At 48.2% G+C, this 23,657-nt stretch overlaps 1 protein-coding gene across 5 annotated transcripts in view; it reads right to left on the bottom strand.

Moving 5' to 3' along the window:
• Positions 1 to 5,429: 5,429 nt before the first annotated feature.
• LOC114851815 (SH3 and multiple ankyrin repeat domains protein 2-like) overlaps positions 5,430 to 23,657 on the bottom strand; it is a 74,024-nt gene continuing 55,796 nt past the window's right edge. The window contains exons 18-26 of one of the 5 annotated variants that reach the window (XM_029143581.3): positions 20,917 to 21,052; positions 20,551 to 20,631; positions 20,361 to 20,369; positions 19,179 to 19,202; positions 18,571 to 18,609; positions 17,933 to 18,045; positions 17,701 to 17,806; positions 14,617 to 17,098; positions 5,430 to 9,383 (exon numbers count right to left, since the gene is read on the bottom strand). In XM_029143581.3, coding sequence (XP_028999414.1) covers positions 8,855 to 9,383; positions 14,617 to 17,098; positions 17,701 to 17,806; positions 17,933 to 18,045; positions 18,571 to 18,609; positions 19,179 to 19,202; positions 20,361 to 20,369; positions 20,551 to 20,631; positions 20,917 to 21,052 — 3,519 coding nt within the window. In that variant the 3' untranslated portion in view covers positions 5,430 to 8,854. Of the gene's footprint in view, positions 9,384 to 13,726; positions 13,834 to 14,616; positions 17,099 to 17,700; positions 17,807 to 17,932; positions 18,046 to 18,570; positions 18,610 to 19,178; positions 19,203 to 20,360; positions 20,370 to 20,550; positions 20,632 to 20,916; positions 21,053 to 23,657 lie in introns of all 5 variants that reach the window. The other 4 variants (XM_055507294.1, XM_029143582.3, XM_029143585.3 and 1 more) reach the window with 4 other exon arrangements.

Here is a 23,657-nt window from a genome sequence, read left to right as displayed (position 1 = left end):
TACAGAAAATAACCTGCTCCTCAACACCACCAAGGCAAAGCAGCTCATTGTGGATTTCAGGAAGGAGAAAGTAACACATGATCTCATCCACATGAATGGGATCGCTGTTGAACATGTCTCCTGCTTCAAGTTCCTGGGCACTCACATCTCAGAGGACCTGTCTTGGACCACCAACACCTCCAGCCTGGTCAAGGAGGCTCACCAGCGCCTCTTCTTTCACCACTGCACCATAGAAAGCATCCTCACCAACGCTGTCACACTTTGGTATGGAAGTTGCTCTGTGGCAGAACACAGGGCACTGCAACTGGTGATGAAAGGTACCCAACGCATCGTAGGCTTTCCACTTCAAGCCATTGAGGACATTCAGAGGAAATGCTGCATGGAGCACGCAGCATCTCCAAAGACTCCTCCCACTCTGCCCATAGAGTGCTCTCTCCTGCCCTCTGGCAGGTGCTTCAGGAGCCACCGGACAAAAAGCAGCAGACTGAGGAACAGCTTTTTCCCTAGAGCTGTCGCTCTATTGAACTCTGCTACATGTTAATTTACTGCCCCCTCAATAGAAACCCCTCCAGTCATGATATCTGCACTACTACTGGTCAGAAATGCTTGTCTGCTCCATGGTTATTTACACTGGACTATTCATATACCCAAGTACATATTTACCATACATACTGTACACACTATCTGCACATATGTCAACAGTCGAATTACAACTCTTCATAGTAAATCATAGTAAATTTGCTCCCCACTGCACTTCTGGTTAAACCCAAACTGCATTTTGTAGCCTTGTACTTGGGTAATGACAATAAAGTGGAATCTATTCTAATCTAATCCAATGTAAGACATATTCTTTCACCACATACTATTTTAAGACATATTTTGTGACAACATACTATAATAAGGCATTTGTTTCAACACACACTATACTACTTAGGACATTCATTTTGGCAACATAATATACTATGGCGTTTTTCTCTTCACCACATACTATACTAAAGTCACATATTAGGGTTTTTTATCTTAGTTTCCTTCCTTCGTATACTATGTAATTAAAAATACTGTATGCTTTAATATAGTATATCGTCAAAAATGACATATAGTAATTAACCTGTCCAACAACTCTGCGACATCCCAAATATTTAGGAAGGATTAATAAAAAAAAATATATCATTAATCGAGGAGTATGAGACAGACAGACAAACAGACAGACAATGGCGAGATTGAGCAGGCAACCCCGAAGCCAACTACAACGACTAAGTGAAGTACCATCAGAAAGTCTCATGGAAGATGTGAATGCAGCATTGAGAGCGATTGATGAGCTGATATACGCTTCAGCATCAGTGATCCTAGAGGTGATTGGCTATAAGAGCAACCATGGGAGCCATGAGAAACAACACCAACCATCAAAAATCAAGGCAGCTCGGAGGGAAGTGAGCCAAATGACAGAGGCCCAGAGAGGTGCAATGAAAAGACCGATGCCCAAGAGGTACAGCCAGATGCCCATACCTGAAGCACTTGAAACCGCCAAGCAAAGGCTACAAGCCTTGGCCAGCTGCCTAAAGAGATAAACCAGAGACAACAAAGCCAGACAAATAAACCGGCTGTTCGCAACACAACCTGCGAAAGTGTACTCTCAATGGCAGGGTAATAACAACAGAGCAGACCCACCAAGGCTGGAAACTGAACAGTACTGGAAAGGTATATGGGAAAGGGAGGCATCACACAACAGTGATGCAGTGGCTGGTGGATCTGAGGGAAGACCACAGCAACCTCCCTGAACAGAATCCAGTGACTTTCACAGTGGTAGACATCCAACAAAGAGTCTCAGGTATGAAAAACTGGACAGCACCTGGCCCTGACATGATCCACGCCTACTGGCTAAAGAAGCGCACTGCAATCCATGAGCTCCTGGAAGCACAAATGAACCAGCTGCTAAGGGATGGGACTCACCCTGAATCGCTAACTGAAGGGTGAACGATCCTGATAATGAAGGATCCCTCAAAGACTACAGTCCCATCAAACTACCGGCCAATAACCTGCCTTTCCACATTATGGAAGCTCATGTCAGGCATCATCGCAGCTAAGATAAGTGGGCACATGGGTCAATACATGAGCGAAGCACAGAAGGGCGTTGGTAAGGATACCAGAGGAGCCAAACACCAACTCCTGGTTGACAGAGCAGTCGCCCAAGACTGCAGAGTGTGACACACCAACCTGTGCACAGCCGAGATCGACTACAAGAAAGCCTATGACTCAATGCCACACACATGGATCACTGAATGCTTGGAGCTGTACAACATCAATAGAACTCTAAGGGCCTTCATTGCAAACTCGATGAGGTTGTGGAGAACCACCCTTGAAGCCAATGGGAAGCCACTTGCCCAAGTATCCATCAAATGTGGCATATACCAAGGAGATGCACTGTCCCCACTCCTGTTCTGCATAGGTCTGAACCCCCTCAGCCAAATAATAAACAAGACTGGCTATGGATACCGTCTCCGGAACGGGGCCACCATAAGTCACCTCCTCTACATGGATGATATCAAGCTGTACGCCAAGAGTGAGCGAGACATCGACTCGCTGATCCACACCACCAGGATCTACAGCTCGGACATCGGGATGTCATTCGGACTCGAGAAATGTGGGAGGATGGTGACAAAGAGAGGCAAGGTTATCCACACAGAAGGGGTCTCACTCCCAGAAGGAACAATAGCAGACATTGAGGACAATTACAAGTACCTTGGAATACCACAGGTGAACGGCAACCTTGAACAGGCAACAAGGAATGCGGCAACAGCCAAATACCTCCAACGAGTAAGGCAAGTCCTACTGTAAAAAGCCAGCTCAATGGCAAGAACAAATCCCAAGCAATAAACAGCAACGCCCAGGCCCAGATCTACCACACCAGACAAGACCCAAGGTGTAGACTGTGCAAAGCGGCCCCTGAGATGATCCAGCACATAACTGCAGGATGTAAAATGCTGGCAGGGAAAGCATACATGGAACGCCATAACCAAGTGGCTGGCATAGTATACAGGAACATTTGCGCGGAGTATGGACTGGAGACCCCAAGGTCAAAGTGGGAAACACCTCCCAAGGTGGTAGAGAATGAGCGAGCCAAGATCCTGTGGGACTTCCAGATCCAGACTGACAGAATGGTAATGGCAAACCAACCAGACATTGTGGTGGTGGACAAAGAGCAGAGGAAAGCCGTAGTGGTGGATGTGGCAATACCAAGCGATGGCAACATCAGGAAAAAGGAACATAAAAAACTAGAGAAATATCAAGGGCTCCGAGAAGAACTGGAGAAGGCTTGGAAGGTGAAGCCCACAATGGTGCCTGTGGTGATCGGAGCACTGGGGGCAGTGACCCCCAAATTGGAGGAGTGGCTACAACAGATCCCTGGAAAAACATCCGACATCTCAGTCCAAAAAAGTGCAGTCCTAGGAACAGCAAAGATACTGCGCAGAACCCTCAAGCTCCTTGGCCTCTGGTAGAGGACCCGAGCTTGGAAAGTGGATGAGACCACCCGCGGAGGGTGAGAATAGAGTGTGTGTGTATATATATATATATATATATATATATATATATATATATATATATATATATAAAAATATTCTTTGAAAAAGCAAAACCTCAGAACCCATTACAATACAACATTCATCTTAATACATGCTGCTTGTTGAACTGCCAGACAAGACAAAAAATAAGGAATCTGTGGAGGGAGCTAAAAATCAAGGTCATGGCAAGGAGACCCTCCAACCTGTATCAGTTGGAGATCATCACTAAAGATGAATATGCAAAAATACCCGTGGAGACATGAAAAAAGCAGGTCAGCAGTTATAGAAAGCGTTTGATTGCTGTAATAGCCAATAAAGCAGGAGTGTCAAACTCAAACCAGTCCCTTGCTGGTTTTCCAACTCTCCCTTTGCCTGCTAATTACCTGGATCAGGTGTGTTAAGTCAATTAGCAGCCAACTGACACTGTTTAAGGTGATCAGCAGGGAGAGGTGGAAAACCAGCAGGGACACAGGCCCTCTAGGACCGCAGTTTGACACCCCTGCAATAAAGGCTTTTCTATATGAATAATTCTGAATGTGCCACTTTTTTCAATTGTAAATAAAATATGAGTAATATTTTTTTCCACAATAATGCCTCTTGTGCATCGTCTTATAATCTTTTGGCAGAAGATTGTTATTTTTTTTAAAATAATTATTTTAGTAAGTAAATGTAATTCTAGGTAGAAATTTGCCAGGGGTATGAATAATTTGGAACTAGACTGTAAATTGGAAGACTTGGAAAAAGTGACAAACAAATAATACAATACTAACAGCTGGGAGGAGCAGGACTGTCGGCATTGATAAGGCGAAGAGTTGGTTTGGTGAATATGTTCACAACTAGAATAAAATAAAGTAACACGTTGGTAACTGAGTACATATGGCACAAACATACAGATGTCATGTGCAGCCTACCCGTTTCTGATGTGGTGGGCGGGGCTTGCCGTCCACGCGGTGCAGGTGTATCCCACCTGGAATCCTGCTCCAAGTTGCTCATAGACCAAACGCTGAACGCTCCTGTCAGAAATTTGTTTCTCCGATGCTCGTGAAAAGCAGAATAACGCGCTGTGGCTGTTTCATGTCACTAACCACGACGTAGACTGAACGTGAAGATATAGTGCGTTGTTGTTCCATCAAACTGACCCTCCGGGAACTAAAGCGACGCCAGCTGTGACTTTTTCCGGTTTTCATCTGCAATGCATTGTGGGAAAAGCATAGTCCTCAATAACAATATTAACAATAACAAAAGGTTAGATTAGATAAATATATAATACAAGACCAAACAAAACACAGCGTCACTTTGACTTAAATCACAGACACAAAAACTATTATTATACTTATATTTACTGTGAAGTCTATGGTTCCACATTTGACTATTTTGAAATTTAAAAGCTTGTTTTAATAAACATTACATGTAATTCTATATTTTAATTAGAAATCTTTGAAAGACATGGAAAACAATGTAAAATGTGTAAATTCAGAAATCTAGGAGGAAGTCCTGTTGCTGCTTTCGATTCAGTGTTGATTTTTCACTAAATTCTTTTCAACGTATTAATTAAAGCCATAAAACGTTAATGGGGTTTCAAATTCTTCACCTAATGCAAAATTATTTGCTTAAATCATTATTTACACTAAATTCAAAATAAAATCAAATGGTTAAATTCCTGAACCTTTACTATTTGAAACCAGTTAATGAATTATAGTTGACCAATCTGGGCTGCTCTGCTGCCTCTAAATAGAGCCTACTGTATAAGACACTGAGACATGGTAATAATAGGAATAATGGTGAAATTATTAGTTATTCATATGGTGAATTAAGCTGATTAAGAGCTGCTGAATGGGAGTCCATGTGTGAACATGCAGAGACACAGCATAGTGCAATATTATATTTATTTCTTACAGTGAATTTTGGTTGCCATACAAGAAGTTTTGAGGATTTGAAGTGGCAGGGGGAGGGAAAGAGTGCAGTTACAGGAAATCTCTCTCTTTTCATTTCAGTAATTAGTTGACTCTATGATGATTCAGTAGCACAAAATTACAGCAACATAGAAAACATGAACACAAGTTTTTGCACAAATTACTGAAAACATCTTAGCCTCTATGAAGACCTAATCAAAGAATAAAATCTATTCATGAAAAAAAGAAATGAAGTAATTAAAAAACCCAAATGTTGGACAATGATGAGGTGGGAGCAGTGTTTTCAAGGGGATGGACATGGGTCGGTGAGTCATGCCGTTGTAGACATGGCCTGGTGAGGCGAGTCACGCCACCGTGATGCTCTTTAAAGATTCCTACATCTACTCAGCTCTACATGTCCACAGAGAGAAAAGTGCCCATGGCTGTCGACAGCCACCACTAATCCTTTTGGTGGACTCATGTATGTATACACATATATAGGTTCATATATTTTCCTACCAAAGATGGCCTGAAGATCTATTTTTATAAATTTACAGATTTTTTTTTTTTACAAACACACACTTGACTCAGGGGTCAGATGATGGTAATCGTCAGGCGACACCCGGGTCCTGTGGCCAAATATCTTACTGTACGTGTACTACTGCAGTAGGGAGTGTATCTAACACTTCATTAAAACACTGACAAATGATTGAATCATGATGTGTAACTTTAAAATGGGAAAAAAAGCACAACCAAGGAGATTCATTCAGAATAAATATTGCTTCTTACATAACCATAAGTCTAATAATATCCATATTATAGTATTTCTGTTTTTGGCAATCCACGATTCAGTTTTTTGTTCAGGTAACCTCTATAAAATTTCATAGAACTCTATACAAATCTTGAAAAATACTGTGCTTTTCTAGTCTCTCTGTCACGTTGCTGTTGGTTTGAAAAGAAGTAAGAACACGTTGAAACAGGAGCAGGGTTATAGCAGCATGGTCCCGTGCCGGCCTCCGTACGTCTAATGTTCACAGAACACAGAGCTTGTGTCTCCTCCAAGAGCTGCGCCTACGTAAAGCTGTGGCGTGGGACGTGAACCCAGATGAGGGCGAGCGCTGGCTGACGTCACGTACATCACTTTCTGCTCCCAGACGTCAGGTGAGGCTTCCTCTGTAGAGGTGCGAGCGGTGGGGGAGGGAACACCGGGCTATTAAGGCGTCCTCTGCAGGATGTCGGGGGATGAGACCACCTCCATATTTCTGTTCCTCTCTGAATCCTCTCTAAACCTTTTCATAGAGCTGTACATGTAATCAATAGACATTTGTATCCAGTTAAACACTCTTATATACACATTTCAACACTTACTGCACTTCTACATCTGACCAGCAAACACATAAAGGACCATCTCTATAAAAGCTGATTTGTTCTCAATCGGACCCTTACTGCCGTAAACCCTGTTTGTACTGGTTGGTTTAGTAACAAGCCTTCTCCAGACATGTCAAGCTGCTCAAAGCTTCCGTCCAAAGCAGGACTTTGATTATTTGTTTTAAATCTCAGAACAGCTGGAACAACTGTGATGCTGTTCGACGGTTCTGGATCTATCAAAATCTTTTTTATTAACAAAGAACAATGTACAAAATGTTGGTGTGGCTCTTGAGCTAAATAGAAAACGTCATTAACTCCTCCGTAACTATCAACCACTGAGTTTGATTTCCTGATTATTAGGCTGCCGATGAGATATGCATCCAAACTGAAAATGTGCTAAATCGCTTTCTTGCTGAGAGTTGGAGCAGATGAGGAGCAGCATCAATAAAACCCATGCGTCTGTTTGCTATAAAACATGGTTCCAGTTGGAAACGTCACCTAAGGAGACGAACATTAAGGGATTTGGTGGATTGTGCAAAGACGCCAACACGTAGCCTCGTGTCCTGGGTCACACCTGGTTCTGACCCCGTATGGTTTTACATTAGCATCGCAGCCACGTCACCGCGTCTCCGCTCCTGCCGGCTCCTCGCTGACAGTCTTTGCTGTGTTGGTTATTTCGTGAGAACCCAGATCCCTTTCATGTCGGCCCTGCTGTTAACAGACACGAGGTGCTGCTCTTGTCTAACTCAGGAAAGCAAGAAAGCGAATGAGAACATTCCCCAGAATGCTGAATGACCTTTTCAACTCATTTCTAACGTTTGCTTTCATGAACCTCAACATCACACGGTGTCTTTCTCTCCCAGTAGCTTCGCTGTGGGGGCAGTTACGCCTCACGCCGAGCTGCTGTCAGGGGGTTTGACGGAGTGAATCACAGAAGACCGGCTCTAGCTTCCCTAGTATGTTTATAAATCCTGGATCCACGGAAGAAGCTGAACTGGGTCAATGATCAACGCACACGCACAGAACTATAGGAAGAGCCGGGAGAGGACAAGGAGGCCTACTGCAGCGACACATGTTGGCGCCACCGTGTCTCGCCTCACACCTCCTGTCCTGGATCATGAGGTGGAACCTGACTGGCTGCAGCAGAGCTCCTCCTCTCCAGGCTTTGCTTTCTCTCAGGAAGAAGGCCATTGCAGTGTGTGTGTGTGTGTGTGTGTGTGTGTGTGTGTGTGTGTGTGTGTGTGTGTGTGTGTGTGTGTGCGCGTGTGTGTGTGTGTGTGTGTGTGTGTGTGTGTGTGTGTGTGTGTGTGTGTGTGTGTGTGTGTGTGTGCACATGCTGACGTGCGTGTACTTAGTGTGCGTTGTGCATAACGAGTGCGCGTGTGTGTGTGTGTGCGCGTGTGGGCGCATGGACACGTGATATGGTTTCATAAGAGTTGAAACATGTCAGCTAATGTTCTTATATCGACACAAATGGGTGAAAGCAAAAAAAAAGAAAAGGCATCTATCTCAAATGTTTTCTCTACAACCTCAGATGCACCCAGAAATATAACTCCGGTAGGACTCTAGTGAAGAAATATTATCTCTGAACAAACTCTAGCAAAGATAGAAAAGGAGCAATGACCAGCTCAGCTGGTTTTCATACGCCCGCACTGGGGTGCATGGAAAAAGTCTTTAGTATCCAAAGCAGTTGGGTGAGCACACGTCTTTATTCAGATCAGTTTCCCAGACTGTCCCAGAGTTCTTTTTCTGGACAGTCCTTCCAACTGGCTTCCTCTGGCTTCTCTCGCCTTAATGTGATATAGCAGCTCTTCTCTTCTCTCTGCCCCTGCAGTTTCTCCAGACGTCCCATGATCCCTCTGATGCTCGGGACAGTGGGGAGGAGGAGGAGGAGGAGGGAGGGCAAGACTGGCGCGCTGAGAATGAGGATGCGAGAGGACAAAACAGCAAGAGGCAGCATCAGCTCAGACAAACTCCTGAACCCCCCTCCCCTCAGCCCTCAGCCCCCGCGTCGCCAGCCCGTCCCCTCCTGGCTTATCTGTCCTGCAGCAGTTTGAGGGCCCTTTCGATGTTCATGCGGTGGCCCACCCTCGTCACGCCCAGGTCTATCAGGTCCTCCTTTTGCAGCGAGGGCAGGTGGGCGCCCTCGATCTCATTGTCCAGGAAAGCGTCCCTGTGCTCCCCCAGGTTCAGGCTCTCCAGCCAGTCGGCCACGTCGTGCTTGTTCCACAGCTCCATGGGCTTGGAGGCGAAGGGCTTGCCGGAGGCCGCCACCGCCTGCATCAGCGTGAGCGGCGACGGCGAGCGGGAGCTGCCGCTGCCGCCGCACGAGGAGCTCAGGCTGTAGGCGCCGCCGCTGCCCATGGGCGGGGTGGGCAGGCTGAAAACGTCGGTGAGGGTGGGCGACACGGAGGGCGGCAGTGAGGAGCAGGGGGTGAGGGAGGAGCCGGAGTCCGGCGGGCTGCAGGGGAGCGTCTGGGACGGGAGGCTGCTGGGGGGGGTGGAGGCGAGGGCGGCAGCAGCGGCAGCGTTGCTACGCATTCCTGAGTCTTCTGTTGGAGGTCTGGGGGTGAGAGGAGGTAAAGGTTAGTCAGGACCCGAACGAGACAGGCAGGACAAAGACGCAGTTGTTACATGTTCTAATCCTCCAAAGCACACGAGATAAAAAGCAATGATGGTAGGGAACCTTTAGCACGAATGCAATCCTGCAACGTGAACAGCAGGTGGCATCACATGCACGGCACCGAGCAGCAGCTGATGCCGAGGACGCAAACCAGCAAACACGAGTTCAGCATCTTTACGGTTTCTGTTTGTTACGACCAAATGAAACACCGCCACCAGTTAGTCATCAGGTCTGCGTCGCGTGATGTTCATGTGATAAAATGCAGTTATAATGAAGTGAGCTGAACTAATGAACCAGCGGGGCTCAGTATTTAACAGCAAAGAACCCAGAAGCGTAATATTAGCAGAAGAGCTGAATGAAACCAAACGGCCCTAGCATAATTAGACGGCACATTAAGGCCGTCGGACCTCGGACCGGACGAGAAACGACTGCAGACTCTTTAAAAGTGAAAGTTTTAGTAACCTAGAGACTTTAGAGGCGGTTGCAGCCCGTTCGTTATTAAACTGCTCTGTCCATATTAAATGATCGGTACCAGATGTTTCAAGGACGATCGCAGGAGCCGAAAGACGCCGCGTGCTGAGCGAGCTGCAGCGCTCAGTCGGCTCTGGATGGACGGACGGACGGACGGACGTGTCTCCGTCCTTCTACAGACAGAGGACGGAGGAGAACCAACACTGCACTGACCTCTGCCACTTTAAGGACACAGCACGACTGCTGACAGGAAGTCAGAATAGAAAGGCCACAACGCGCCGCGAGCAGTCGACAACAATCAGCAATGAGAAGACTAGCACTAATAGCACTAAACGGCTGTTTGTATGAAGCTTTTACTAAACGGCTGTTTGTGTGATGCGTCCTGTTTCTCTGCACAGACGTATTGGCTCCTCTTTTTTTTACTAAATCCCACAAACTGCTGGGAACAGTTTCCAAATCCACAAACATGAGTTAATCTACCAGTGAAAGACTCTAAAACTCCTCCTGTTTGTCTGATAAAAATACAAAGACCAACTGTTTGTATTTGTAAACTTTGGGTTGTTCCAGGTAAAAATGACGCCATCGTCATCTGGTTGCTGCCTGTTGCCCTCGCCTCGACCGACCGGTGGAGGCGGATTAATCCTCAGCCTGGTTTCTCTCCACTGTGTCCTGGTTAACGTTGACATTGTGAAGTGAAGTGAATGAGCCCAGTGTTAGAAAGAGGCACCACAACAAGCAAAGAAAAACAGTGACGTGAAGGCCGTACACACACACACACACACACACACACACACACACACACACACACACACACACACACACACACACACACACACACACACACACACACACCAAGCCAAGCAGAACCATCGCTCCATCCTTCACCTTCCCCTCCGGTCGCTGTTCCCTGTCGAGTAGTCCTCTAATAAATTGAGAGAATTGTCAACACACAGATTGTGTTAATCCTGCCCGGCTGCGATGAGAACGGAGCCAAGGGCAGAAATCAGGCCAAATGTGACCTGCACAGTCTCAAATGGACTTTTTCCATCAATGGAGACGTGGCTTCGTGCAGCCTACATATTGCTCTTTCCTACTTAGAGCATATGGAGCAGCCTGAGGGGAAGTGGAGGGACGATGGGGGTCGTTCTGCCAAGATGGAACTGGGCCATTGTTCACTGAGCCTTTGGCTTCGTGAAGCAAAACTTACAGCTTTTACTTCTTAGCACCAGCTTCTCCGCGGGATGATGTGTTGAATGGATGAGATGGAGGCAGAACGTTGGTCACGTGACAAACACAGACAAAGGCACAAACATGACACACAGTGTATGAACTGAATGAAGGAGCGTTTACACGTATGAAGTTGCAGCACAATCTCCACGTATCCAGTGTAACACCAGGTGTGACTGATGCCTGACCTGGGATCTGTCAGCAGCTCTCTAATTGCTATCTGACTATTCTATCATCTCTTAAACGCTTTTTGTTTCAGGAGTCAAACTGATGTGAAAAGTATGTAATTGCCTATTAGACTAATTAGCTCAGAGCCTCGTTTAGCTTCTCTGACCTTATTACCACTTCTTCAGCTACTAAAGCTGCACACAACAGAAGAGGATGGAGCTGGGCAGGATTCTCAGACAGCAAAAAAAGGTGACGCGAGAAAGAAGCGCAGAGAAAGAGAGGCATGGATCAGAAACGTCCTGCGACACCTTTGGACCAGTTGCACCACAGAATAACAGTTTATCAAGATTAAACACCACAGGAAGACCCTGGTGGGACTGGACGAGGAGCGATTCGTCAGCCGCTGGTGTAACGTTGGTGCAACAGGTTAATGAGACTCTCAGACGTGAAGTCATCGCGCATCTGGGATGATGTCAGCAGGGTGACGCGCTGCACCCGGCAGGCTGAGCTGAGGGATGTGACGACAAGCTAGGTGTAAATGCAGCATCTCTCCCTGGTTCGCACGTGTCCCACTGGCCTTGGGCTCAATGCAGGAGCGATGGGAGCTCTGTCAGCTGAGCTGCTCGAGAGGGGAGCCGTGCAGTCGCCTTCGTCACGCCCTCGCAGCGCATGACTCCTTCCAGCACCGGCTCACACTCGCGGGGCCGCACATGCTGCCTTTGTATTTATAGGACCGCGAGCGTGCACGCGCAGCGGCTCGGCCGGGTGCGTTACATAACGGCGGCCTAGTAAGGCAGCGCCGCACGTGACCTGCGTGAGATGAGCTTGAACTCTGCCATCCTCGAGCTCCACGCAAGCACAAACACGAACCCCTCCCCCGACTCACACTGACATCACTGCGGGCCTCAAGGCTGCTCTCATCAGCTGGTTGCTAGGCAACCCTTTCGTCCACAGGCACAACCAACGCACATTTAATCTGGGAGGCAAAGACACGGACATAAAAATACAGAAGACAGACCCCCCTCTAAATGTCCAGAGAAGAAAATCTGATGTTACTAGTGGTGCTGAGGCTTTTTTCCACACACAGATGAAGAAGGCTGGAAGAAGAAGCGAATGAGAGGGAGGGTGTGTGTGAATCTAGGCCGTGTTTCATGATGCTCCGTCACCATCTGCTTGATGGTCACAGAAGCAGGACCACCCTCACCCTCCTCAGCTCTCGATCTGCTCGTCTCTAGCTGCCTACGACCTTATCTTCTGCCGTGGTGCCTGGCAACACTCTCCATGAAACAAAAGCCAACATTAAAACCCTTCTGAGCGCAGAGGCAGATAATACGAGGCCCCGGCAGCTCGAGACAGCAGGATTTAAAAACCCATGTGAGAAATACAGACAACAATCGAAGAGAGCAGATTACAATCGACTGCCTGATTATGTCAGGATATTTAGTGCTACTTTAGGACACGGGGATGAACGCAGCAGGGCAACATCTGGACGCACAGACAGTTAAGTAACTGGACTGAACTAAGCTGATCACACGTCCAGCAAACTACACAGATCTGAAAAAGCTGACATGACATCAAACACGCTGAACACAGCACATAACGCGAGGGAGGCTACATCTCAGCCTCATTTGAGTGAGCACGCACATCTGGAGACAGCTGTGATGGAAAGCTGAAACAGTGACGCTACTTTGCGGTTTCAGGCGCTGAAAGCCTCAGTTAGCGGCTGCAGCCACTAAAGGTGCATCGCTGGTCTCTCATCATGGTTTTACCTTCTCACCAAAGCTACAAATCAACGCATTTAAAGGGCAACTCCAGGACAATTCAGTTAAATGTTAGTCGATTTTTTCCCTCTGCCTTCATCTGCCTTGGGCAAAACTACAGCCGCATTCAATAACCATCCCATACTCAGAAAAAAACACATGGAGCCAGAAATAAAAACCGGTTTTACTGTTTCGAACTGAAACCACATCAGCTCAGCATTAGTCTGAAATGGAACTGAAATGATGTATCACTAATTACAACGCATAACTAAGATTTGATTTAGCAGTAAAAGCCAATGGAAGAACGAACGGGGGAACGTGCGGTTCATTTTGAGAGGCTGGAAGCCTTGAGTATTTTTAAACCTTAAGAGTCATAAAGTTGAAGCTGGAGGTTTTCTTCTTCGTTTAGTCTCCAGTTTATAGGTGAAGCAGGTTTTTACCGTGATAAAACACAATTATGCTCCATTCATCATTTATTCTTTCACAATGCAAATGAGGCTCAAACAGAAAGAAGCATCAAACTCTGACCTAAATAAGTATTATACATATAAACGGCTGCATATGCAACAATGTCAGAGAGAAAAATGTCCTAAAACCTATTGAATCATGCGATGAAACAAGTTGAGACAGAGGCTAACAGCAGCCAATGGGACATACCTGTGACGATGATGACGAGACACAGACACACTGAGGGATGAATAAAGAAGAGGTGAAGGGGGGACAGGAGACTGGAGAAAATGGAGATGAAGATGGAGAGGCATGAGCTGCGAATGAGACAGGTACAAGGTGTAAAGGTCAACAGTCATGACTTTGAGGATGAAATCAGGATAACGTGATGGTGTGAGGCGTGAAGCGTGAAGAGGAGACGCAAGCGTGCTGCTCATCTCATTGTAATTAGCACAGAGCGTGATGATTTGATCAGAAGACACAAGCCCCCAAAGGAGTCAGCTCCTCCTCGGCTCGCTACTCTCCTCCGCTGAGCGATGGGACGATTCATGCAAAATGTATGTGACCACTGAATTATTGAGGGTGCTTTTTATTTCCCGCTCATACAAGGAAAGATGTGAGTTTAAAAAAAAAACAGGCAAAGGGGATCAGGTGGAGTCCATCAAGAAACGTTGTCCCACTTACTGGAAACGTGACTTCTTGTCTGATCTATGTAAAACAGCTGCCAGAGCGCTCGCTAAATTGTATGTCCAGAAGCTTTAATCTAAAAGGCACGAATGACCACTAAAGAAAATTACAAACAAATGTTTCTCTGTAGGCAGAAAAGTCAAGTCCACCTTGATGTGGAACAAACTGTAAACAACACCCCTGGAATTTACAGCAAAAACAGAGCTTCATACAGTTGTAGCGCACAAGTATCACACAAGGCAACAACTACAAGTAGCACATCAGAGAATGGCCCCTCACTGTGACAGTTGGGCTCATGAATGGCGCTATAGAACAACCATCTGGATTAACATAGGTAGTGCAGTAGATGGCATATACGTGGATATACATGGATGTGGAACCCAGAAACCAATAAGGACGAACTTTTTACGTACCTCGTTCCAAAGGTCCCCCTGGTGCCTGTGGGGGAGTCGAGGCTTTCTCCAGGCTTGGGTGGCCTGTCGCGATTCATTTGCTGCAGAATGGAGCTCAGCTCAGTAATGACGGTGTTCTTGCTGTCTGGTGTCGATGGGGGGCTGCGCAGCTCAGGGGCCTGTTCGCCCCACAGCTTGGATGTCCTTTGAGTAGGAGTCCTAGGAGGTTCTGAGGATGACGGGGGAGGGGCCTGAGGCGGCGACCCGTAGGACTCTGGGGGCTCTTCAATGAGAGCATCATGATAAAGTGATGTTCTGTTGATGACGGACTTTCCCTTGGGTTTGGGTGGCACAGGGGGGCGATCCACCAGGAAGGCATGGCCGTCTGCGGTGGCGTAAAGGCTCTCCAGAGCGCTGTCGCAGAAGCCTCCCTCTGAAGACAGGGTCGAGATGCTTGAAACGGTGCTGGTGGTGTCCATGTGGTGAGGATCCCCGCTACTGCGGCTGTCTACCTCTTCAATGCCAGAGTCACCCACCCCTGACTCTGCGTCAGGTGGAGGAGGAGGATATGACGGGGGCAAGTTATTGGTCACCCGTTTGTGCTGATCAGTGACAGGTGGTGGGGCATGAGGATGGTATGGGGGTAGAGGGGGTCCCCCGTTTCGCCTCTGTTGCTGCAGCATAGCTGCAATGGCACTAGCCTGGTCATCAGGAATGTCAATACTATTGGCAAACTCTAGCGGCGGTGGCAGGGGCTCTGCAAATTCAAATTCCTCATCAATGTCAACTGATGCCAAGGGTGGAGGTGGGATCCGGAAGGGCAGCTTTACTGGTTCATCCATAGAGTCGCCCAAGGGGATGCTTCTTCTCCGTAACATGGATGGCTGGGGGTTGATGGACAGTGTTTGAGGATCGGGTTGGTTGGGGTCCTTCAGCTCAGAGGGTCTATTGCTGTCCTGACCATCTGCCTCCTGGTTGTTCATCTTGTTGCCCATTTCTGTTGTTGTGTGGACCATCAAAAGACCAGCAGACTTGGGCGTGTCTCCTACATCTGCGGGGGCACTTTTCCTCTCCTCAACTGCCTGATGCTGTCGCTCTTCCCGGGCTCCGTCAGACTCATATTTATGCTCAGTCATTTGCCTCCGCATGGCACCCCTGCCAGGACGACCCATTGTTGCTGTGGAAATGGCAGCAAAACTCGTCTCAATCCCAGATCGTAGTTTGGTGTCAATGAACAGCGGCTGGTTGAGGTCTGGTTTATGACTTGGCTGAATTGGAAGGGACTGGGCTTCATGCTTGGGCGTGTGCTGAACCTGAGGAGGATTTGGTGACTGATTCTGAGGATGGTTTTGTTGCTCTTTTATAGCACGGTCTCGAGCTGCCAGAGCCAGAGCTAAAGGAGAGTTAGGGTCCAAGGGCTTGCCAGTGACAGGATGAAGGTAAGTGCCATTGGCCCTGTAGTGGCTCTTAGGAGGAGTTGATGGGAGGCTAACAGGACTGTCTAGGTTGGGACACTGGCCTGTTCGGGTGTTTAGAGGCTCCCTCACCACTGTGGGCTCTGGAGTGTTAAAATCTGTCACGTTGCCACTACCACCCCCAATGGGAGGCCCCAGTTTGACTGTGGTTGGAGGGGCCAGTATCCTTCGTAGTCTCTCGTCGCTACTGAACATGCCTTCATCGATAGACTTTGACTGGCGAAGACGAGGGGTTGGTGTAGGACCACTCAGTTCATCGTCACCAATGTCTATCGACTGGAAAGCAATTGAGTTCTTTTTCGCTTCTAGTCTCTTCTCCCGGTCCCGCACTGCCCCGGCAATAGCTGCCGCAAAGGGATTGCTTAGAGACATAGGATCGTCAGGGCGCAAGCCTCCACCTACAGCAGCTGTAAGAGGTGGGTGTTCAGGTGTAGTGGGTTCAATCTCCATACTGCTACCCTGGCTGCTCTTGCCACTGCTGCTGGTGGAAGGCTCCTTCACAATAATGGTGGGGATTGGGATTGAGGAACAAGTTCGTTCTACGGGCGTAGTGGGCATGGACACCGGACTGGAGGGACTTGCTGGCATGTGACACGTTTTTTCTGGACTGTCCTCAACGTTGGACTGCTTTACTAACATACCCTTCCTTCGGGCTGGTTTCGCTGGCACGTACAGGGTCTTATTGCCCACCTCGGAGTAAGGGTTCTCGGGCACTGGCGTGCGCCCTCGGGTGCGTGTGCTGTCAAATTGTTCTGAGCTCTGCCGGAAGTAGCCCCTCCTTAACGTCCCGACATCGGTGGTTCGGCTAATGGTTGTAACTGCATTTGGAGAGTTTTGGGTGAAGCTGGGGCGCGTTGTTCCGTAGCTCTTAGTTGTAGGTCCAGCAGCTGAGTTGTAGGCAGGTGGAGAAGGTGGTGAAATGGCTGGAGGAGGAGGGATGTCCTCAGAAGTGTCAGGCATAGAGAGGCTGCGGGAGAACTTGAGTAGGGGAGGGGTAAGATATCCCTGTTTCTCATCCTCTGTGGTACCTTAAAAAAAGAAAAGAACAGTGACAGAAACAGAATACAGAATAAACATTTAGATTAAAGGCAGGATCCAAACTGAGGAAGCTTCAGTGTGAGGTGGAACTAGAAAGTCATCCACGCTTCAGTTGTGGAGTTCAGGGTATCATCATTGAGCATCCTGTGAAGGCTAGTGCCTTGCTCAGGGGGAGTTAAGTGACACAAATTATATTTCAATTCATAAGTCACGCTTTCCCCTTGGTCTTCAAACGAGAACATGCTGAAAGTGCTTTCAGTGTGAGGCATTGGCTTTTCTCTAATAACAATAATGGCAGCGCAAATCAAAAGAGCTGCAAGTAGCATTAGCCGGCATGATGCCCCTCCAGTTCAGCACCAAGAATGAGGTTTCAGCACATACTTAATGACCTCCAATATTATCGCCTGAGAGCACACTTTGCTGACTGGATCATTCTAATTTATCTATAATTAGCTTTAATATTGCTGGAGCTCACAGAAGAAGTCCTCTGAAAATTAATAGACTATTACGACAGACTTAGAAAAACAAGCTGCTGGACGTGTGGTTTCCATCGAGGCTCACACTCACACATTCAGCCAGCGAATATACGCACCTATTGATTTTTGCTTTTTTATGGTGCCCTTCTCGGGTATCCCCAGGAAGGCTCCTGGCACCGTGGGGGGCACCACTGCTACTCCCTGCCGGTCGTGATACATGGACTGCAAAGCAGAGAGCTTGTCATTAATGCTGAACCACAGACAAATGCTATTTACAAAGGTGATGACGAGCAGAGACCAAATGGCCAGAGACTCCACCAACAGCAAAGGTTTGTTGTGTTTCCTTACGTTCACGTCAGAAGCTGAAACCAGGCAGCGACTGGATGGACGTGGTTTGATCGTGGCAATCTTCATGTCTACAGGCGAGGCCTTTTGGGCGTGCGTCATCTCTTCGACCTTGTCTGCAACACAGAGCGAGTCGTGGTCCATGAGCAGCTGGCCGACGGGGCAGGACTTAATGTGTGCAAAAGCCTTAATGAGGTTGTTATTGGCCAAACGCAAGCTAACCATTCACAGCGCTTCCCCTTCCCTGTGTCTCCACACTGAACTGAGGATGAAATCAAAACAGAAAACACTGACAGAGGTTTTGAGGGGTGGACAGGAGGACGGGGTGAAATGTGTCGGGCGTGTCCAGCCTGGGAAGCCGTGCAAGCTCTCAAACAGCCGACTCAGCAGCATCATCCAACTCTCAGGGTCTTTTCCTCGTTAAATGTCAAATGAGCGATGGTTGTGACGTTTGACAAGTTTGCCGTTCTCTTTCTCGGTTCTTGTCCTTTCTTTTATCGCGAGAAAGGCGTCAACGGCAAACTTCCCTCTGGTGTGTCTGTGCTGGGTGAAGCTACATGCTAGCCTGGCTGCTCTGCTCCGCTCTGCGGGACCTGCCTGGCTGGATACAGAAAGCTTCCATGCATTAGGGCAGTGATTACTTAGAGTGACTTGGAATACAATCCTCTTCTTCTGCGCATCTACACACAGCGGAGAGGAGAGGTGGGAGAAGGAGAGGAGCATCAATGACCTTAACCATGGTTAGAACACAAAACACAACAAAGACACACACTTCCTCTCTCTCCGGTCTGTCGTCCAACTGGGTTGCAGCTACAGCTTATCAGACGACATGTAACACAGTTGCCACGGAAACCAATGTGTGAGTGAAACATTTCCTGGAATAAACCTCCCCCTCCTAAGGCACACACAACACGAAGACACAAACACACCTGCAACGACAACGAGGAAGAAGAAGACGCGTGAGGGAAACACATACGCACTGTAGCTGTCACAACCACACGTCCACGTTTCTTTACAAGCTGGAGGCAGAAACTACTGAGCAGGGACGGAGGAGCTCACACATGGACACCACACTAACCATGCACCAAAAATAAAACCGTAATTAACAACACACTGTAAATCATGCAAATACAACAGTCTTTAGTTTGACGGAGGTGCTAAACCGAGTTAGTTCGTCACAGTGAGGTGAGCTGAGGATGAGCAGCGTAAATCTACAGCAGATGGACTCAAACATGCCGCACAGACTTACCACCTTTCTTTTTCCTTAGAGTGGCTGGAGGGGTGACACAAACACATTTGAGCCTTTAGAGCACAGAAACCCAACACACACGTGACCTGTGGCTTTGTTTTGAGTGTTCTGCTGCAGCAGATACAGACACACGTATATCAGCGCTAACATACACACAGGCACGTGTAGATCTAGACCACAGGAAGCCAGACGTGGCAACTCCTCTCACCATAGAAAGGGATGAATTCATACAGTAAGAGGCTCCAGAACTAATGCTGACCAGAACTTCTCCGTCAGCGTTTTGGATTTATTCATTAGCCATTAATCTCCCCTCTGACACGGAGCTGACTGAGCTGTGAGGGAAGCACCAGCGATGCTGCTGTCATTTATTAACCTGTTTTATTAATATTTGAACCACAACACAACGGGAAAACCAGCAACTCATGAAATTCTGAAGCTCGTAACTAATAACTGACTGAAACAGCCGATCCACCATCCATCAGCATTAAGGTCCAATCCCGTGTTTGATGAAGCGGCTCTGTTGGTAAGGCAGTTCCAGGAAGATAACAAACGTCTTTATTGAGTCTCCGTAAACACACACTCGCTTCTCTAGGTTAGAAAACGTTGTTGCCGGGGTAACGATGGATGTCCCTGACTAAACCTACCACTATACAGTTCAGCTGACAGAGACCGTGGCCACTTATAGTCATAAACATGTCACTTGATTAGGGACACCTGTAATATTTAATCTGCTCAGTCAACGTAAAAATGTCTTTTTCTTTTCTGTAAATCAGAATTAGAGATAGTGTTGCAGTTGATCTGTACCTAATAAAGTGGCAGCCTGTCTGTTTGTCTGTCTGTCATTTCTCTGTCTCATTTGCTCCATCCGTCTTTATCGTCTTCTTGTTTGAGCCTGTCCCTTCTGACAGATACTATTAGACACACACAGATAAAAACACACAAAAACTCCAGAACTAGCGTCACAGGTTCAAGCTCCTTTTGGCCACAGCAGCAGCTCAGCGGTGCAGGGATCTTAAATGCCCTTCATGCAAAATGCAGAAGAGGACAGATGAGGAGGGAGGAAACAAGTCGCCGTCTTTATTTACGACTAAAGCAACAAAAGCGTCACACAGCTGCAGTGAGCCGATGGATGCAGCAGCAGGTGAAATGGATGCACAAGGTTACGCAGCATTAACTGCTTACCTTTATCCACTAATGACGGATTAACCAATCAATGAGAATCAGAGAGAGAGAGGGAGAGAGAGAGAGAGAGAGAGGGGGGAGAGAGAGAGAGAGAGAGAGAAAGAGAGAGAGAGAGAGACAGTGAAGATGCTGTTAAACAGCGGCATTACTGACGCCAACATGTGTGAGCAGTGGAGCAGGATGATCTTACCGAGCTCCTCCAGTTCAGAGGTCATGGACTTGGAGCGCATGGACAGGGCGGTGGTGGGGGCTCTCTTTGGTGGCGGAGGAGCTGAGGGAGGCAGAGACAGTCACAGGCATCACATCCGTCACTTTGGTTCGCTCATATGTCCTGTCGGCTGCGTTCAGTAGGAACTACCGTGCTGTGTGAGCTGTTTGTGTTCGAGCACATAGAAGCAGCCGCGGGAGGCGAGACTGATCCTTCACACCTGAGGCTAAACCAGCTCTGAACCAGCACACGCTGTGCGCGCATGTGTGTGTGTGTGTGTGTGTGTGCGTGTGTGTGTGTGTGGGTGTGTGTGTGTGTTGGTTCTGCACACGCTGCGGGGACGGGTACCTTTTTTACGCGCCGTGTCCTCAGGGTCCAGATTCCGACTCACTGTCACCACCTTGATCAGGAGCCGGTTTCCTCCCTGGCGGATCATGTTGACCACCTGTCTGTGGCCCACCTTCACCACGTTCTCCTGGTTCACCTGCCACAGACACACACAGGGCATCTGTTACCAGCCTGGAGGAACACGAGCAGCACATGCAGAACCTGCGCTACTGTGGACAAGCAAGCAGTTTAAGGCCAGCAGGAGATCGTGATGCGCGTCTCAATACTAATCTGGCATTCCGTAAACCAAATGACTAATAATAAAACAACTCTTGTGGTAAGGAATAGTCTGGGATGCTCAACAACTAAAGAGAAGCTTTTCATCCTGAGGGGAACTGTTGTTGCAGGTCACCTACTTCGACGGCGGCTGTTGCTGGGTGTTCGCACGTTTCTCTGTCCTGCTGTCGACCTTCACAGCTCCAGCCACACAGTCGCACTCTAAGACAATGGCAGCAAGTTACAGCTATCGTCGAAACAAAGGCCACACACCCCCACACTGGCATCGCAGAGAACAGGCACACGCCCTCTCAAACACGCACGCTTTTAAATCTGGTTACGGCCTCGAACCCTCTGATCCAGACAGAGGCGGAGGCGGGTCGAAGGACGGACGGAGCGACCCAGAGATGATGGATGGAGCGAGGGAGAGAAAGCAGAGTGACGGATGAGGCAACGGAACCACGGGCCGCCGCTCGCCGCCGTCACGGGCGTCCACATTTCGGTATTTAGAGAAAGCGCTCAAACAGCTGTTTTGGCATGACCTCGTGTTCCCGTCGTCGCGCTCCATCACACACGCTGGGCGCATATAGGAGCAGCCTTACGTAACCCATTATGTAACCACGCACACGCTTTCTTCTGCCAAACGCATGTTAAGGAGTTACACAACTTGTCAACATAAATGTTTTAGCTTTGACCACCAGCTCTAAAACACAACTCGGCTGCTGCTTCCTGTCAAACATTAAGCGCGAGGTTTAGTCCACATCCGGTCCAAACTGGACACTGAGCCTCCACATCCTCCTCTCTCTCCTCAACACCCACACACTTGAAAGTGTTTTAGAATATTACTGAAGCTCTAAGGAGCAAATATCCAGGTGGTTGATCTTTATACTGTATGTTTGACTTTATAGATTCTGGACTTTGTTCTAGAGAAATAACAATAAACAACTGGAGAACTAAGTGTGTATATATGTTAGTAATTGCTCACATTAATGTAACAGGATGAATGAATTCATCCCCGTGGAGCCGGGGCAGATCAATGCGCCGGCTATCAATTACACGCAGACGATTAGTGATATCGATCCGTTTCCACAGCCACCGACTCGCATTCATCACACGCTGACACACATTTGGCTAACGCGGCTGGGATTTATTGAATGAGCCACAGCGCGAGTAGCGCTTTGTTTGTGTGGCCGGGTTGAGTGGGGGAAAATGAGACGCAGCCTGGAGCCCGTCAGCTCCCGATCCGGTCCCGAAGCGCGGCGGCGACAGAGGGAGGAGCGGCAGCAGAGCGGTAACACAGGCCTCTGGTGCCGCTCGCTGTCACATCAGCCAGCGCAGCCTATTTAAAGGCCATTACCATTATCATAACCATTACTGTATTTCCACAACATTAAGCATCATCCGGCCCATTTAGCAGAACGCAGCCCGGCCCGGAGTCAATCCAATGTGCTCTGATGCAGAGATTCAGTCACTGACAGCTGCTAATCTGGTTACTGAGTTATAATCCCAGCTGCGTGGACGATCCAGCCTGTTAGAGAAGCGAGGGGGTAACGGGACCGTCCGGGGTCGCGTGACCAGGCTGCGATGACGGGGACACGTGGCCTCTTTGTGTTGGAATATTCTGTCTCCAGGGGGAATATTCAAAATTCAACACATCAACTCAGTCGGAGGGAGGAGCTGCAGGGCCCGCGAACCTTCTCCCACACTCTGGATCTGAGACGGAGGAGCGCTGAGTCCAGTCCCCTCGTAGGAAGCTGGAGTCCATCAAGGCAGCTCATTAAACACGACGCGAGAAGAGACTGGACTCTGATGAATCATGTAGCCGAGTATCAAACCGACAGTGAGCATACGTCAGGACAAACACAGCAGACTGAAGCTACCACCTGTATCCGACCCAGTCTGAGCTCAGAGGACGACGCCGGACGCTTCGACCGCTCTGACTTTGAAACATGTTACTGTGTGAATGTGACAACTGTCATAGCGGAGCTGAAAACAAACATCTCCCTCCAAACGCGGTTCTGAGCAAATGAAGGATGTTCATGGACTTCGAACCAGGTGTCACGCTGCTGCCTGGTCCTCCACCCTCCACTAAACCACACCGCTTCAGCCCTAAAAGCTGCATTATCACCGTCTACACAGGCGCAACGTGTTCCCGGTTGCTAGGCGACAGTTGCTGAGCGATACCGCTGCAGGTGGGAGTGGTGCCGTACCATCCATCATTAAGTAGGGGCTTATTTTGAAACGGAGCGTTTTTGTCAATGAAGGCTTTGCCAGATTCCCCCACTGCCTCCTCCTCCGCTGCAGCCATCTTGGAAGCTTTTAGTCTCATGCCACACGTTGACAGTGGGCCGCAACGTGTTTGCTTTAAAAATAAAGAGCAGCTCCCAGAGCACCGTGGGCTCTGCCGCGCTGCTCTTTGTGCACTACACCTATAAATAAGTTATAGATGGGGAGTGACGCTGCCGCGCTGTTATTTCAGGGCCGTC

Source organism: Betta splendens, chromosome 3 (genome assembly GCF_900634795.4).
Source record: "Betta splendens chromosome 3, fBetSpl5.4, whole genome shotgun sequence".
Lineage (NCBI taxonomy): Eukaryota > Metazoa > Chordata > Actinopteri > Anabantiformes > Osphronemidae > Betta > Betta splendens.
This window is presented reverse-complemented; position numbering and strand designations above follow the sequence as displayed.